Source organism: Gopherus flavomarginatus, chromosome 7 (genome assembly GCF_025201925.1).
Source record: "Gopherus flavomarginatus isolate rGopFla2 chromosome 7, rGopFla2.mat.asm, whole genome shotgun sequence".
In the NCBI taxonomy this organism is placed as follows: Eukaryota; Metazoa; Chordata; order Testudines; family Testudinidae; genus Gopherus; species Gopherus flavomarginatus.
Window position 1 is genome coordinate 37,101,485 of NC_066623.1, and position 18,270 is coordinate 37,119,754.

Here is an 18,270-nt window from a genome sequence, read left to right on the forward strand (position 1 = left end):
AATCATGAATGGTTGGAGAAAGTGAATAAGGAAGTGTCATTTACTCCTTCACATAACACAAGAACCAGATGGCACCCAATGAAATTAATAGGTGGCAGGTTTAAAACAAACATAAGGAAATACTCCTTCACACAACGCACAGTCAGTCTGTGGAACTTATTGCCAGGGGATGTTGTGAGGGCCAAAAGTAAAACTGGGTTCAGAAAAGAATTGGGTAAGTTCATGGGGAATACGTCTACTAATGACTATTAGCCAGGATGGTCACAGATGCAATCCCATGCTCTGGGTGTCACTAAACCTCTGACTGTTGGGACTGGGCAACAAGGGATGGATCACTCAATGATTGTTTGTTCTCTTCATTCCCTCTGGGTCACCTGGCATTGGCCACTGTCAGAAGACGGGATACTGGGCTAGATGGACCTTTGGTCTGACCCAGTATGGCCATTCTTATGTGTGCTGTTGGCAGCTACTCCTTCCACCTTTCCTTCCCAGTGTGGGGTACCCAGCTGCTCCCTCTTCCTCTTGGGATTTGTACTTCCTGTAAGGAGCACGGCCTCTCCTGCTGTTGTCTTCTCAGGGACTGGGGAGGTTACAAAAGATCTCAGGGTCCACCCTGCTGGGTGCTTTTCTCCACATTCCTCGCCTGCTCTTTGGAGCTGGTGCTGTGCCAGAGATCCAAGCTTCACTAGGTCGAATGAGCCCAGCTCCAGTCAATGCCAGTCCTATGGGTTTGGCTAGGATAGCATTGGCATGCTGGGGGTTGGAGGATGAGAGAAGGACAGTGCCACTGGATCGGAGCTCTGACTCAGGTCCGAGTCTCCCAGACAGCTACTAGAGGTAGCTAGATTGTTATCTGAGACAAACCAAGAGGTGCTAAATCTAGGGTGTCCCCTAAGAAGAGGTTTAGAGCCAACCAGGGAGGGGAATACCCACAGCACCATGTGCTGGTCTGATGATCAAAAAAATTACTACCCTACTCTGGCCCTTAGCATCTAGGTGCTCAGATGCTCAGGTAATGGGCATAGTATAAGTACATAGACAGATGCCTTCGCTTCTTTCAGGAGAGCAGTGGCATTAATTCCGCCAGGCTGGCCAAATTCTAGCTCAGTTATTGAGACATTCTGCTGACCTAAAATTCTCCCTGCAGTTTCAGTTAATGCTGAGCATGACAATCCCCTGCCCTGGGCTAGGTGCAGTCATTACATTGGTGCAAAGAGCTACCAAATCAGAACGGATTTTGTACCCTCTTTGCACTCACTTTCCACCAATGCAAATGACTCCACAAGGAGCAGGGCATGTAGCTCGGTGTTCTTCATTTCCTGTTGTGTATTATTTCTGTGTGCAGTTAGACAGCTGCAGTGCTCTACCCAAGAGGGGGCTGCATTTTAGTGGTGGGGAAAGTAAATTAATGCATTAATTAAATCAATCCCTTAGCTTTCTCAAAAGACTGTTATCAGGCTTAAATTGTTAGTACCAGTAAAGTGCTCTAAGATCTTTGCATGAAAAGATGCTAGCAAAGTACAAAATATTGTTAATGGTGATTCACAGTCATTTTGTTGATAATCATAATACTTCCTCCAACAGAGCAGCAGGATGTCAAACTCTGCATATGCACAGACTCTATGGGTAGCTGCTTCAGCAACGGGACCTGGGTGCCATTGTAGACAGCTCAATGACACCTCTCTGTTCACTGGGCAGTTGCAGTCCAAAAAACAAACAAGACATTAGGTTGCAGAAAGAATAGGATGGAGAACGATGGAAAATATTATGTCTTGATGTAAATCAATTGTGCAGCCTCATCTAGATACTAGTTCTGATCACTCCAGCTCAAAAAGATGGTACAGAATTAGAGAGGTTCAGAAAATAGCAATGAATATGATTAGGGGCCTGGAAAAACTCTCCTATGAGGAGTTTGAAAAGATTGGGATTCTTACCTTAAAGGGGATTCAAATAAAAGAGGTTGTGATAAAAGTATATAAAATACTGAATGGTCTAGAAAAGGTAGACAAGGAGCTTTTGTTCTGCCATCTCAAAGAGACATTCAAAGAAATTACAAGATGGGAAATTCAAAGCTGATAAAAGGAGACAGACTCTCACTCTGTGCATAATCAGAACACAGAACTCAAAGCCAGAAGGTGATGTTGAGGCCAAGAACCTAGCAAGATTGAAAGAGGGAATGGATGTGTCTATGGTTAACAAGACTACACCAGCGAATGCTAAGAGAAGAGCAGTGCATGGAGAATAAAACCTTGTGCTTCAGGCAATCGCTGACTGTGAAACCTAATCTAGGGGTCAGATCATTGCACATCTGCTAGGTGCTTTCACCTTCTGCCGAGGCATCTCATGCCAGCCATTGCCAAAGACAGGGTACAGACTAGCTGGACCATGAGTCTGATCCAGTCCGGTTGTTCCTATCTTTCCCTGAACATTTTGACATATGTGTTTGTCTTTCCATTTTAAATGTAATATTCGTAGACTCAGAGAGGCAGATTTTTTGCCAAGCCTCCCAAGAGGCACAGCCAGAAAGCATGGCTTGGGTGCAGGGCAAAGCTGGTTTTATACTACCTATGCACTGCCCAGAATCGGAGCTGCTGTGGACGCCCAACTAGCCCCAGGGGTTGCTCTAATTTAGGGCAGCCTGTCAGGAACTGGCTTCAGAATCCCCAAAGCACTGAATGCTACAGGTAGGTCCCCTCTGACCTTCAGCCACACCCCCTACACTGGGGCCTGCAAGGAGGCAGAGCATAGGACTCCATATCTTGGCTCTGTGCTGCTCCTGCAGCAGACAGTTCTGCCCTGGGCCCTGGGTGTCCCCCTGCGTTAGAGTTTCTCTGAAGTTTATATGAAGTACACAGTTGGCACTTTGCTCATGTAAAGTCAGAGTCACTTGTTAAGCTGCTTGAAAACAAGGGACAGGACTCCAACAAGCATTTGTTTCTGAGGTCCCATGTCCACGATGCTAAGGGGTACGTCTTCCCCAGAGCTATTTGGTCTGACCTGAGGAGTAGGATTGCTGCATCTAAAGCCTCACTCTGTGGCACCAACTCAGCACATCAGGACATCGGGATGTTTGTATCAGTCCTGAAAATATTTCAGGTCCTAAAAATTGGGGCAAGTAGCAAGTCTAGGAGTGAGAGAAGCAACTGGCACCATGTGGAGAAATGGTGGCCATTCTTCTTGCCAAGAGATCAAACACCTGTACCCAGCTCAATGCCTAGATGAAGAACCCCTTACACAGGGCTAGCCACATCATCGCCAACGCCTCATGTTCATCAGCCTGAGTCCAGCTGGCTCCTTCCATTCCCAGGCACCCCCTTTTCGTTGGTTCCACTCTGCCACACACATATGTTCAGGTTCGTTATGTTTCTGTGGATGACCCCTTGTTCTGTCTGCCCCTGTCATGGATGCTGGTACCTTGGCTCAACCTGTATTTGGCCTAGATCCCATCCTAGGTGATTAGTTATGAAACCCTGCTGAGGCTAAGCGTTGGGAAAGCAGAGCTGCTTTGCATTGTTCTGAGTCATCACCTGGCCCCCTCGGATTGTTCCTCCTGCTGAGTGGAATTCCCAGGCCCCAAAATCTAGCTGTCAGTTTCGGTGCAGAGAGGTCCATTAACAGTGTGATTGCAAACCCTGTGGTTGCTGTTGTTGTCTCTAAGGAACACGGCCGGATCTGGCAACTCCCGTTCACACCCAATTTCTTGCCCAGGCATGACCGTTGTAATTATTTGTTTGCTGAGGGCTGTTCCTTCCGGCTCCTCCAACCCTCATCAGTGCTTACAGACTTTGGCAGCCAGAAGCTATTGCACAGACAAAATGATTTTATCGTAACACTCCAATTCCCACAGCTCCACACTGGCTTCCAGTTCAGCAAGGGTTGCCCAGAAGAGGCTGCACTGTTTATTTCCCATGTTATATAACTGCTTCCGCAGAGGATCCTTTTCCCCAGTGGTTTGCTGCCATGTTCCACTGACATCCCGGAGACATGTGTGACATATTTGACAGGTGGGGCTGTACAGGAGGTGTTTTTGGGTTGCCTTACCTGGCACATGACATAGCGAGGGTGAGAGTTAAGGCAAATGATAGGAAGCTGGCCATTTGATTGGCTAGGAGTGTTTTGCCTGATCTGCTTCCCAGAACCTATGAAAATCCTGGTCTCTGTGTGAGAACTATTGGCTTCACTCCTCACACATGTTTAGGCACCAGTTTGCTATGGTCACTGAGTAAAGAAAGCATTGTATTCTAGGGCATGGGATCTCTGTGGGTCACACACAGGCAGGTCAAGGATAAAATAATTGAGATGGCGCCATATTCTGCTTCTTTCTAAAGTATAAGGAAGTCCAGTAAGGTTTAAAGTTGATGGTTCTTTTTTCTTTTTTTTTAATCTTAGAAATATCAGGAATGGTAAGTCTTGTCTTCTCTGGTGTTGGTGCTGGGCTCATTAGTGGGCTCCAAGATGGACTGTGAGACTTGAGGGGCTGAATCTTTAACAAAGACATCTTCCCTCCCAAGTGTTCCATGGGTGTTTGAGTTAAAAGAACTGAACAGCAAACCGAGAGTTTTAAAGCCAGAACAGAAATCATGTCCCCATTCTAGTAATCAGCTTTTGCCTCCCTGGTATCTCTGCTGTCCCAGCTCAACTCAGTCATGCCCCAAAGCTCTGATTGGCTGTTTTTTCCCACTTCCCCACCTCCTGGGAAAGAACAGCCAGTTGGAGCTACTCCGGGCAGCAGAGTGCTCTCTGCCCCTCCCCTCAGGAGCTGAGAGAAATGTTTGGGTAGGGGATCGGTGAGAGGGAGGGGATGCCACCATTTTCACAGTGGGGGAGGATGGAGCAGCTCAGGGTGGCTTGTGCCGCGAAGCCCATCAGTTCTCTCTGTAGCCCAGAGGCAGAACTGAGGCGCTGTGTTTCCTGGGCAGGCAGTCTCTGGGCACGAGTGCCCAGGGAAGAGAGCTCCTGTCCCAGCTGCTGCCAGGATTTTGCCTCTGGTGTCCAGTACTGCCCCAGGGTAGCAGTGTGGAGCGCCTTCGTCAGTGGCAGCGTCCTCGCCTGTTCAAAAGGAGCGGGGTAAGTCAGCCCTGGGTGCCTCCTCTCACAGGGCAGCTGTGGCCACCTGCCAAAGGTGCCCTGTAGCCCGAGGGTCCCCCTCCAGTGCTCGGGCCAGAGCAGGTCTGATGCTCCCTGGAAGCCTGGTGCTGTTGCCAGGGTAACAAGCCCTGGGAACTGTGGTTCCTCTTAGGCTGCAGCCTCTTTCTGCTGCTCCTTCACCCACCTCATGAGCCCATTCATTTCCCCCTGGTGTGTTTATGGGGGTGGGGGAATGTTGGGGGAGTCTGGCACTGGGGGAGAATAGGGGCTCATGCAGCCCCTGGCAGGAGGGAGATGCGGGAAGGCCTAGAGATAATGAAGAGCAGACAAAGCCTTTGCCATGGGGTGTGGTGGGGGGACAGGCAATGCCAGAATGGGTGGAGGGGGTAATGGGGAGGAGATTGGATGACGTGATATGGGGGGAAGGAAGGAATGAGGGAGGGAGGAATAGGGGCACACAGCCCTGGCATGGGGGAGAATGAGGGGATCCTGATATGGGAGGAGAGGAACTGGGGCGCATACAGACCCTCTGGCCGGAGATATTGGGTGGATTTGCAGAGAGGCTCTGCATTAGAGGGGGATGGAGGGTGGTGCACAGGGAGCTTGTGGGGGAACAGAGGGATGCATGAAGCCCCTTGGGTGTGCAATGACCTTGCCCTGTACAAGCTACCAAGTGTGCTACTCTTTCATGCTGATGGGCTTCACCAGCCCTTCCAGCTCTCGAGGCCTCGTCAGAGCAGGCGCCTCCCAAGCTGGCTCTGAAGCAAACCCCACACAGTGCAAAAGTCACCCCCTTCCTGGGATTTGCCTTTCTTAGCACAGACCTTAACGATCCATGATAGCTGCTCCAGCTCTAGTCTCCTGGCTCAGGACTTCTTATCCCGCAACACTAGATCCTCTCCTTCACAGCTACTCCCTCGTCCTTGATATCTGGGTGGGGAAATGGGCCGACTGTCTCTCCTTAACCCTTTCCCAGCAGGATCTGTTACAGAAGTGCTGTATCAAAGAGCCATTTCTGTACACAGATGTACATGGAAAGAGCAGGTTCAATTAAGGTGTAATGCTCTGCAGATGGCTTCCTGAGCTGGCTCAGAACAGGATCCACACCTGCTAACAGAGTGATAAAAATGGGTTCCCTGAATCCCTATGACAATTACTGTACTTTTGCAGATACATTTTTTCTGTATTTTGAACTGTGTTTCCCTTGGGTTACTTTGTGAAAGACCCTACACAAACAACTGGTAAAACTGACTAACTAAGGGATCCTGCAAGGAAACCTGTGAAACTGACTATACACAATGTGCTGTCACATGCACAAAGTAAATTGTAAAGACAGCAAGTTAAAGATCCAGCCAGTCTGGCAGCTGGCCTCCCTTGATCTCTGCCTTCTTGTGTGTAGGTGTTACAATGCCATCATTAATTCCCTGATGCCATATTACTTCTACACAGGCCTCCTGCCTCGTTCAGTGCACAGAGTGGACTGGGCACAGTGAACAAAGCAGCTGTTTAATATTTATACTTATCATCACACATACTTTTAAGAGTCATTTAGAATGAGACAGGGCTCCTTCAAGGAGAGATTTATCCCATTCAACCCTCTCCCCCCCCATCATATTCTGCATGCACCTACACATTAAAAATGAAATTCCATTCAGTTTTCTTATGCAACTCTGTGCAGGGCTGAAAGAATGAATACTGAGAAATTCCACTTAACTCACAGCACGTACCCATACGTGGGCAGTGCCAATAGCCCACCAGAAGAACGCTCCTTAGTAAAGCCGTTTTATCAGAGAGCGAACACAAGCATGGAGTATGGCTGTGGTTTGCAAAGCCATCTAGGAGATTTGGATGCCTAGTTCCCCATAGTTGAGGCAGCAGAAAGTAAATGCAAACTCCCCTTTTCAGTCACCTGCCACTGGTGCAGCACTAGGAGGAACTGGACAGGGAGGTCCAGGGAATGCGCTGATTGAAGGGAAAGAAGGATGAAGTGTAAAACAGGAGAGCAATATGTGAACATAACTGGATGGGTTTATAGTGTAAAATCTCCCCAAACCTGTCTGAGGAGCAGATACACGAGGAAAGGCCAAGTGACAGCCAGGCCAGAGATCAAATCCCATAATGTATTGCACACCTAGAGGAAGGTTCCCTCCAATTCCTAGTAGTCTGGGGTGTGGGGGGGCGATGTGGATCAGAATCCCCAGTAAGCACTATTCAATAATTGATCAACCCTAGTGATGGACCCAGGGGAGGTCGTGGGCAGGCCAGAGGCTGCTAGCAGGAAGGAGGGCCGTTAGGGAGGAGGGGAGATGTCCCATGATAGGTCCCCTCTCTTACTGAGCAATCCTCAGTCTGAAAAGGTCTGAGCCACTGCAATGCAAAGCACCTGTTCCTTTGGGACATACTCATAAAAGGAGTTCCTTTGGGTGCAGTGTTGTGTCGAGGCTCCCTCCTGTGGCAAGATGGAGAATTACAGTCTGGCTACGCTCTCTTGTCACTGACACAGGCAGGTAAAGTCCAGCACAGCCCCGTCACTTGCCAGTCCTGCTGCCTCGTGGCTTGGGCCAGCCTCAGATCACCTGCATCAACTTCCTTATGTGCACTCTCCGCACCACTGTTACCTATCTCTGCGGTGCTGGGAGCAGAGGAGAGGTGGCGTTTGGACCATTTATCTAAACCAGCTGCCGAGTCAAATCCCTGGAAAGGCCCAGCAAGCAAAGCGACTTGGTAAAAGCAAGACTAGGAACAACAGCTAAGTGCTGCTGGGACACAAATCTGCAGCGTGATATGCTGGGGGAAGCCACAAAGCATCAGCAGGGCCTGGGACTGCAGAGCCAGAACCACCCTGTCCCAGTGCAGGGCAGGGCCAGGCACTGGAGAGCCCAGTGGTGTAATACTGAGAGCAGTTGTGGGCATCACAGCACCACAAAGGGACAGACAAACTGGCAGCCCTTAAGAGACAAGCCCCAGAACAGCACAGAGCTCTGGTCCATGCCTGGGACTCACAGGCGCTCCCATGATTCTGGTAACAAGCCAGAATAAAGGAGAATATGGACACAAAGAACCGTGAGTGCGGGGGTAGGAGAGCTCGTGCCAGCTCCTGGCAGAGCGCAGGTCCTAGGGAGAGGCACTGCCCAGGGTAGGCCAAGGGGCTCTAGGTAGAGGTGCAAGAGGAGGCAGCATGGTCTAGCCGAGCAGGGCCTGGTGTGAGATTCAGGAGACCAGGCTTCTAATCCTGGCTGTACCTGTGATGTGCTGTGTGACCTTGTGCTAGTCACTGGCCCTTTGACCTTCCCACCTTTGACCGTTTTCAGCGTAAGCCAGGGACTGACTCTCACTGCAGGTTTGTGCCGTGCCTGGCACAATGGGGCCCTGATCTCAACCACGGTCTCTACGTGCTACTGTCACACAAATAAGGAGAAGAGTAGGAGTAATGGATGAGCCAAAGAAATGGGGGGAATGGGAGATAGTGATGGGTTGTGCATGGCCTCACCCTCAGGGGTATAGTTACAGAGGCAATGGGATCTGGTTATGGGCAGCTGAAGGGCTTTGCATCAATACGATGAAATAAAGAAAAGGGAAGCATAGGCTGAATAACAGGAAAATCTTCCTGACGGTGAGGTTAGACGACGGATAAGGCAGGTTTTTGTCACAGATATTTTTAGTAAAAGTCGGGGACAGGTCACAGGCAATAAACAAAAATTCACGGAAACCTGTGACCTGTCCCTAACTTTCGCTAAAATTGTCCCTGACAAAAGTGGGAGGTGGGTTCAGCATCCACTGCTGCTGGGGCTCCCGGATCCCCCACCGGCGCCGCTGCGTTGCGTGGGAGCTCTGGTATCCCCCTGCCCGTGGAGCTGGGCTGCTACGAGGTCCCCTCTGGGGCATCTGGGAGCTGCAGGGTCCCTCAGCCACTGGCCACGGTTGGGCAGCTGCAGGATCCCCCAAGGAGTCCCCGCTGCCTGCCAACTGGGCTGCTGCAGGGGGGTCCCCCTTACCTGCCATGGCTGGGCAGCTGTAAGATCTGCCGGCTGGCCGCCATGGCTGGGCAGCTGCAGGGGGTCCCCGCCATGCGCTGCGGCTGGGCAGCTGCTTAGAGTCCCCCACCCCTTGCAGCAGCTGGGCAGCTGTGGGGTGTCTCCCACCCCCTGGCAGCTGGGCAATTGCAGAGTTTGCCAGCTGCCCAGCCAGCAAGCAGCAGGGACTCCTTGCAACTGCCCAGCCAGAGTGGGCGGCAGGAACTCTCCACAGCTGCAGGGTCCACCGGCTCCCTTCCATGGCTGGGCAGCTGCAGGGTCCCCCCCACGAGGGTAGGAGCTGGGAGCTGCGGGGGTGGGGCTGGCTGGGAGCTCCAGCCCTGGGGCAGAAAATGTCACGGAGGTCAATGGAAGTCACGGATTCCATGACTTCCGTGACTTCCATGACGTAGCCTTAACTATGGACTGTTCCCTCATTGAAGCCACTGGAAGCCCTGCTCCAGGAGTCATTTACCAGTAGGGATGTGTCTTCACTGGGAAGGGGTGGAGAGTAAATTCCAGCTTGGGCTGACATACAATAGCTAGCTCTGATTTTTGAAAAAATTGCATCGCTGCGGCAGCACAAACAACAGGATGGGTCAGCTGCCGAGGTCATTCCTAGGGTCTCAGACGGGATTGCACTGAGAGAGTATATCTACACTGCAATGTAAGCCTAGGGGCACTGGAATGTGAATCAGCCCACCCTGGGTTAGAGAATCCAAGGCTTACACGGGTTGTCAAGCCTAGGTTAAACATTTTCTAACCTGGGCTCTGGCATCCACACATTATATGTCTACACTACAGTGCTTTTACTCAGGCACAAGCCTACCCCTCCTTCCATCTACACACAAGTCACACTTAACCCAAGTCTCAGACCCAGGGTCCTAGCACCCCACAGGGGTGGAGGGGTCGGAGGCTGAGTCAAGCTGGGACTCTATTGCTTTGGCACACTGGAACTGACTGATGCTGCTTATGACATTCAATATAGCAGCAGATGCCCCCTATATAAACTGACACTTCTGGAGCAGGGCCACAAGCACAGACTGCTGGGACCACATTCTCTTGCAGACCTGGGATGACCACAGTAGATCCAGAAATTCTCATGAAGAAAGCTACATTTCTGGGGCTTTGTGAGCTGCTTTCCCAGCCTCTCCAGTACAAAGACACACATGAGGGCAGCCATACTGGCCGAGAAGCAGGTTGCTATAACAGTCTGGAAGCTGGCCACACACTGTTACAGGTCTGTTGCTAGTCAATCTGGTGTTGGAAAGCTGACTGTAGGTAAAGAGGTGGAAGAGGTTTTGGAGGCAGTCAGGGTGTGGTTGACCCCAAGGTGGTGGGCATCAGACATATTTCTGAAGTAACTGCTGGCTTCACATAAGAACATAAGAACAGCCATAGTGGGTCAGACCAATGGTACATCCTCTCTGCTGAGTGGCCAGTGCTGGATGCTTCAGAGGGAATGAACAGAAGAGGACAGTGATCCATCCCCTGTCGTCCACTCCTAGCATCTGGCTGCCAGAGGCTAAGGGACACCCAGAGCATGGGGTTACAACCCCGACCATCTTAGCTAACAGCATTGATGGATTTTATCCTCCATGAACGTATCTAATCCTTTTTTTAACCCAGTTTTATATTTGGCCTTTACAACAGCCTCTAGTATCAGTTATTCTTATTCATTTTCTCCACACCATTCCTGATTTTATAGACCTCTATCATATCCCCCCTTAGTCGTCTCTTTTCCAAGATGAAAAGTCCAGTCTTATTCATCTGTCCTGGTATAGAAGCTGTTCCATCTCCTTAGTCATTTTTGTTGCCCATCTCTGTATCTTTTCCATTTTTAATATATCTTTTTTGAGATGGGGCAACCAGATCTTCATACGGTATTCAAGGTTTAGCTGTACTATGGATTTATATAGTAGCATTATGACATTTTCTGTCTTATCATCTATCCCTTTCCTAATGGTTCCTAACGCTGTTCGCTTTTTTGACTGCTGCTGCATAATGAGCAGATGTTTTCAGAGAACTATTCACGGTGACTCCAAGATCTCTCTATTGAGTGGTAACCATGAATTTACATCCCATCGCTTCATATGTATATTTGGGATTATGTTTTCCAATGTTCATTGATTTGCATTTATCAACACTGAATTTCATCTGCCATTATGTTGCTCTGTCACCCAGTTTTGTGAGACTCCCTTTGCCACTCCTCGCAGTCTGCTTTGGACCTAACTATTCTCTTTAATTTTGTATTGTCTGCAAATTTTGCCACCACACTGTTTACCCCTTTTTCCAGACTATTTATGAATGTGTTGAATAGCACCAATCCCAGTACAGATCACTGGTGGACACCACTCTTTATCTCTCTCAATTGTAAAAACTGATAATTTATTCCTACCCTTTTTTCCTGTCTTTTAACCAGTAATTAATCCATGAGAGAACCTTTCCTCTTATCCCATGACAGCTTACTTTGCTTAAGAGCCTATAGTGAGGGACCTTGTCAGAGACTTTCTGAAAGTCCACGTACTCTACTATAACAGCTGGCTTTCCCTTGTCCACATGTTTGTTGACCACCTCAAATAATTCTAATAGCTTTGTGAGGTATGATTTCCTTTTATAAAAGTTGTGTTGACTCTTTCCCTACAAATCTTGTTCATCTACATGTCTGATAATTCTGTTCTTTACTAATGTTCCAACCAATTTGTCTGGTACTGAAGTTAGGCTTATTGGCCTGTAATTGCCAGGATTGCCTCTGAAGCCTTTTTTAAAAAATGGTGTCACGTTAGCTATTCTCCAGTCATCAGGTGCAGAAGTTGATCTGAGTGATAGGTTACATACCACAGTTAATTGTTCTGCAATTTCATATCTGAGTTCCTTCAGAACTCGTGAGTGAATACTATCTGCTCCTGGTGACTTATTGCTGGTTCATTGTTTAATGTATCAATTTGTTTTTTGAGAGAATGACGTTTCCAAACTGTACCGGGACTCCTGTGCCCATAGTTTGTCCTCTTCAAGGAGCTTGAGTCCATAAACCACACAAGGCACTGTTCCATTGCTATGCAGGTCCACGTGTACCACAGAGGGTGATTTATGAATGTCAACATGGGCTGCAATGTGAAAGTTCATGATGCTGGGGTTTTTCACTTGTCAGGAGTCTTCATTTGTGGGCAGGCTGGGCCCTAGTCCCACCAAATGACATTGTCCTAAATGGAGTTACGATTCCCACTGTAATTCTGGGAACCCCGCATGCCCCCTTTTGCCTTGACTTGTGAAACCATATCCTGATCTTAGAGGCCCTGGCAAAAGACAGTGTCATTACACTCTCAGCAGGTGTGGAAGGGTTGCTGAATGTGCTTTTGGCAGATTAAAATCCCATTGGCGATGTTTACAGACCCATTTGGATGCCAGTGTCATCCCAATACTGTCTGCATCACAGTGGCTTGCCGTGCTCTTCACAATCTTTGTGAAACCAGGGCTGAGCAATTTCCCCCTGAATGGGCCTATGACAGTGAGGAGCAACTGAGTCAGAACACTCAGCCAGAAAATGCTCCTACCACAGCTGGACCCAGGGGACAGAAGTCAGGAATGCTCTGTGCTCCCACGCTATGGACTTGCCTGGTCCAGTGGAAGAGGGAGAACAGTACCTTTATGGATGTGCTTGGGGAGTGGGGGGAGGGGAAGGCTGATTGCTTGGGGGGCATTCAGGGCTTGGGGATTGCCATGCAATATACTATGAATGACCTGACCGGTTATCAAGTGGGGCACAAGGGTGGTTGATTTGCAGTATGGATTGATGCAAGGCAGCGATGGAAGTGATTGCTATAGATGACCACACCGAGGAATAGTGTTTCCATACTAATTCCCAGTTGTCCCTGTCACCTTTCTTATTTGAAATACATAGTATGTGATGTCATGCCGTGACAGCAATAAACTTTCCTGACATAATAAAAAGCTTTATTTATAAACATGTATTAGAAAAGTACACCGTTAAACCACTGCCTGCCACCTGGCCACCACTGCCACTGCACACCAGCTGGAACAACAGTAACTCAACAAAAACAAAAGAAAAAGGAAGAAGAACATGAACACGTGCAAGCAGTGAGACCATCTGTCTGGCCCCACTGTTCTCCTTTCCCTTCCTTCCATGTTTGTGGCACTCTTTGTGCCAGGAGAGGGGGTCAATAGGAAGGACTGCATGGGCCACAGTTGCCCTGCCCAGCCACAGAGGTGTCCATACTTTTCCGAGATGGCAGCTCAGACATACTACAGCCATGGTGCGGGCACAGCAGGAGCTGGTACTCTCACAGCCATTAGTGACAGCAGCCACTCAAACTCCCTTAGCTACCATTCCTGTTCCAAGAACTGTGAAGCAAACACCTGCTCCCACATATCCTCAAGCTATGCAGCCAGCCTGAGCCTTTCCTCTTACCTGGGATGTCCCAGGTCTTGTACCCAGGCCTGGGAGTCCCCAGATAGCTGCCACATCCTGGCCTCCACCAATGTCTGCTGAAACCTTGTGGGCTGAGAAGCTAGAAGGACTATAGCCTCAGCCGAGGCCCCGCCCACAGGATCCCTGATTGGAGGATCAGCCAGCTCCATCTATTGGTCCAATGATGCTATATAAGCCAGAAGGAGGGCAAAGTTGTTTGCACAACAAGGGGATAGCCAATTGTGGCTATATTGGACCTTGCTTGTTCCTATCTCCTGCACCCAACCCTGTTCCTGCTCCACTCCTGGCTCCTACCTATGCGCCTGCTCCCATGATTCATCCTTGCCTCTCCTCCAGTTCCTGCTCTTATTCCTTGCCTCCAATCACCAGTGACCAGTCCTGGCTCCGACCCCAGCCTCTGACTTGACTCAGTCTCTGGCTTGATCCTTGGCTCCAACATTTGCTATCTGACCTTGGCTCTGACCCTCTGTCTGATTCGATTCCTGGCTCTCACTCTGGCTTGACCCCTGGCTCTGGTAATCAGCAGTTGACTCTGATGCTGGCCCTCAGCTTTGTTCTCCGACCTGGATGCCAGCTCCAATCACTAGACCTGACTCCTTCTCTGACTACTAGGCTGGACTGCCTACATCTCCATCCACAATATTGCCTCTCAGCATGCCTTTCCTCTAGCCATAAGTCCCTCTGTCTTTGGCACTGGACCTGATTGTTGGCCTGTCCAGAACTTCAACCATAAGCTCATCATGGAAACGTTTCCTCTTGGAATGGTCCCTGAAGGTCAGTTGGTCCAGGCTTCTGCTGCCATGTGAGTGAGCTGTGGAGACGTGGCAGCCTGTCAAGGTTGAGGGGCCTGGAACAGAATAAGACACAGAGGGTTATTATCTCCAATAGTTCAGTGCAGGAGCACAGAAAAAAATCCATGTGGAATTTCAAGGGCACAAAATGATACATTTTCAAACTGAACATCAGTACCTTGTGAGAGGGATGCTCAGAGCATGGAAGCTCCCTGGATACAGCTGGATTCATCACAGCGAAAGAAGTGCAGAGACAATGATATGTTACAAAAATCAAAGCTGCTCTTTATTTCCCCTCTAAAAATTGCAGAACTACTTGGGGTTGCGGGGAGGGTGCTATCAGTACCTGTGCTACAAAAGCACTGTCTGTCATTTCAGGCCTTCGACATTTTGGAGGACATAATTCTAGTGGTGCCCAATTGGAAAAGGGAGATGTTATTCCAAGAGGCAGGTGAGAAACCCATAGGGTGTGCAACCGAAGTATTCAAACATATGGTGACTGAACAGCACATCTATGAGTGGAGGGGTCTGTTCAGCCACTGAGTTGGCCATGGAAAATATGCCCTTCCCTGAAATGTGACTACTTCTCTGGAATTCCTGCTGCAGGAGAAGTTTGCAGCTACCAGCACCTGGATCAGGTTAGAATTCATAAGAGAATCATCAGGCTGCTGTGTTAACTTCCACAGGGCTTAGCCTGTTATGGCTGCATGTGAACACAGAGGACTTCCCAGCCATCCTACCGAACCCCGCCAAGAACATAGCTGGACAAAATTTCAAACACCAGTTGTGTGTTGTAACCCATGGACTGTGTGGACTACACGTCACTGAAATGGACTAGATTTGTAAATGGAGCACATTTCCATTGCTGTTCTCTGTTTCCAGGTGGCTCATGACCCCAGTGACTGGTTACCCAGCAGCGTACTGACAGGCATGGCAATGGAAGGTGGTTATTTTTAGGAAACAGGAATGGCTGTAGAAATTTGCTCCTTTCTGGTAAAATATGTCATTTCAAGACTTTTTTACTGTTTACATTTCCTGGTCACCATTTTGAATTCCGCGTGGTGGGGGCGACGGGACACCAAGACGCTGGCACACAATCTGCCAGTAGCAGATACGTGGTGCTAGCTGGGGCTTGCAATAAATTTTGCATTGGTTCCCAGAGTGGAAATCCTTCCCATTCCTGTAGTAATAGACACTAACATAGAGCCAGAAACTTACCAGGCTCTGGGGTGGCTTCTGTCTGCTGTTCCATGGCTGGCTGTTCCTCGGGGTGGAGGCAGGGTTGGGGTAGGGTGTCCCTTAAACAGCTCCTCCGAGTATGGCCTCTGGATGTTCTGCTGCAGCAAAGTCTCCTCTGGAACCGGTTTCAGGAACAATCACTTTGCCTGCCTCTCTCTGCACCTGCTGTTGGCTCGCATCAGTCTCATGCTGGATTCTGGGGCTAGCAGGCACTATACGGGCTGGCCAGGTCATCATGCACCACTGCTGGCTCTGGGCTGGGCACAGTGCCCAGCAACCTCAGAAAACAGGCATGATGTTGGTGAGTTGCTCGAGGTGCAGTTCTGGTCCCTGGTTTGCCAGTATTTGCTCTGGAGCTACTTAATCTGCTCCACCCAATCCTGTAAATTTCCAGCCCTGCCAGCTTCTCTGCTATTTGCTGATATGCGTGGACATTCCTGGTGCTCTTTACTAAAGTCCATTGTGCTGCTGGCCTCGCACCAGAGATCCGGCAAAATCTGGCTGTGCTCCCGTGACCACAAAGCAAGGCCCTCTGCAAAGGGCTTCTTCTGCTCCGTGTCTTCATGGCAAGCACAGAAGGTTCTCAAAGGCATGCTCGCAGTTCAGAGGTCAGAAACCAATGGAAGGGTTAAGTGCCGACCCGCCGAGCTACAACACAAGGAGTTACATCTGTTTCCCTGGAGTTGACTGGTGCCTCTGGGGATCGAGAGGACAAAGGAAGCCGACCCATGGGAGCATGGGATGCTTTTGGTGCACATGGGAGGCTGCATCTAAACTGTAAAGCAATAGGGTTTGAGCCCTGGGGCCCAGTTTGACTCGAGCTCAAAACCTCCTTCCCTGCAAGGTCCTAGGCCCCTAGGTCCAAGCCTGAGTGACTTGTGTGTAGATAGAAGGGGGCTGAGCCTGGGCTTACATTGCAGTGTAGATGTACCCAGGTGGTAGCACCTCCTGCTGCTTTTGCGGGCATGGCTACACTCTTTTTGGCACCTTTGCTCACTCAGAGCTAGTGCAGCATGTCTGCCCAACCTGGACACTACACCTATGTACAGGTGCAGTGGTACAAAGTGGGTAAACTCTGTAGTCTCCTAGGGACAAGTGATTTACCATGTTCACCCTCATCTAGACTTCTGACCGTCCAGTTCCAGGGCAGATATGCCCTTCACTGGCCAAAAGCTAGAGGAACAGATTGAGTGTTCTGGCCTGGGAGGTGCATGGATGGGTGAGATGGGAAGTCGCTGTAGTGAGACTTCTACTGGGAACTTGCTTTTGATTATTTTGCAGCTGCCCAGCTGCTGAGTAATGTGCTGATCCCTTAACCTGGGATCTCTCGTCCTTGTACTGAATGAATGGCTATTTGTGAGGATTAGAAATTCGCTCTAGTCCTTTCCCACAGTGGGAGAACCAGGGAACCAGTGCTTTACACTGGGAAAGGCGCTCGCACAGCCCTGGCCTCTTCTCCCTGAGTCTTCCTAGCTGAGTGACAGCTGTCATGTCCCCCAGATTTCTTTCAAGCAAAGTTTTCGGCTTTGCCAAGAGGTGCTGGCATAGCATTGCTGCTGCTCTGGAATTACAGTATCCTATACCCCCACCCCTTGTTCTCCAAATGAAACATGACACCCCACATGATCTTCCAGGCCGCTGGCTGCACCCTGCCCATCTAGACCGGCTAGTTACAGTACAAACAGCCCATGTTTGCTCATGTGTTGGGGCCGTGTTGCAGTATTTGCACTGTATACAAGGAGGTAGCTTGTTATCTTGGAGAAGATTGTAGCAAAATGCCCAGGGAAGCTTGTTATGTCTGAGTGAGTGAGTGTGTTGTAACAACACGGCCATCTCCTCCAAAGCCAGCCTGGTCTCCTGACTGCCAGCGTTGTGCTATGCACAGCTACTGTGCCAGTGACTGTTCCCCAATATCTTGCTGGCCTGCTGGCCCTGGATAGCCAGGCCTCTCCACATCCCTGCGAGGGTGACACATGAGCCTGCATGTAACATTCACACCAGCTCCAGCCAGTACAATTGTGTGGGCTGCTGCTTCCCTGCACCCAGGAGCCCGGCTGCTGTGGTAGCCTGCAGTTCTTGGCATTTCTGCCGTGGGAGAGCCACTGGCAAGATGGTGAATGACAATGCAGCTTGGCAGGGTGCCTCCAGCCTGGCTGATAACTTGGTCAAGTGGAGCTCCAGCTGCCAGGGACCGCCAGGGTGGTAGGGACCCAGCAGGCAGAGGACTTTCCCCATCTCCTCTCTCTCTTTCCCTTTCTTGCTCATTCAGTTTCCCCGTCGGGGGAGAAAGGAGGTTTTACAGGGAAAGTCTGGTGGTCCGTTCTGGCCTATGACGCCATGACATCAAAGAGCACAGGCAGGGTAATCCCGAGAGCCAGGAGAGAGTGACCTCGCTAGCTGGGGCTCATAGGCCCCTCAAGATGCATAGTGTTCTGCATTTCTCATGGACAGCCCATAGACATGGGACAGACCTAACCATACCTGTGCTTTGGGGTCTCTGTGCAGATATTCATGTGAGTTTAGTGTTGCTGCGGTGTCTTGGATCAACAGCCCTGATGAACGGACGGGGCTGGGCCAACATGGGCCGTGGCAGATGCAGCTTCCTCCACACAGCCCTGGTCATAGAGCTGCTTCCTGATCTAGCTGTACCAACACTGGGGATGAGAGGGTGTTTCATTGTTTGTGACCT

General features: G+C 49.9%; 1 protein-coding gene across 1 annotated transcript in view; it reads left to right on the forward strand.

Annotated features, from left to right (window-relative positions):
- The first annotated feature begins 3,848 nt into the window (after nucleotides 1-3,848).
- The window catches only part of SLC4A9 (solute carrier family 4 member 9), a 71,196-nt gene continuing 56,774 nt past the window's right edge, over nucleotides 3,849-18,270 (forward strand). The window contains exon 1 of the mRNA XM_050962584.1: nucleotides 3,849-4,004. Coding sequence (XP_050818541.1) covers nucleotides 3,985-4,004 — 20 coding nt within the window. The 5' untranslated portion in view covers nucleotides 3,849-3,984. The remainder of the gene's footprint in view (nucleotides 4,005-18,270) is intronic.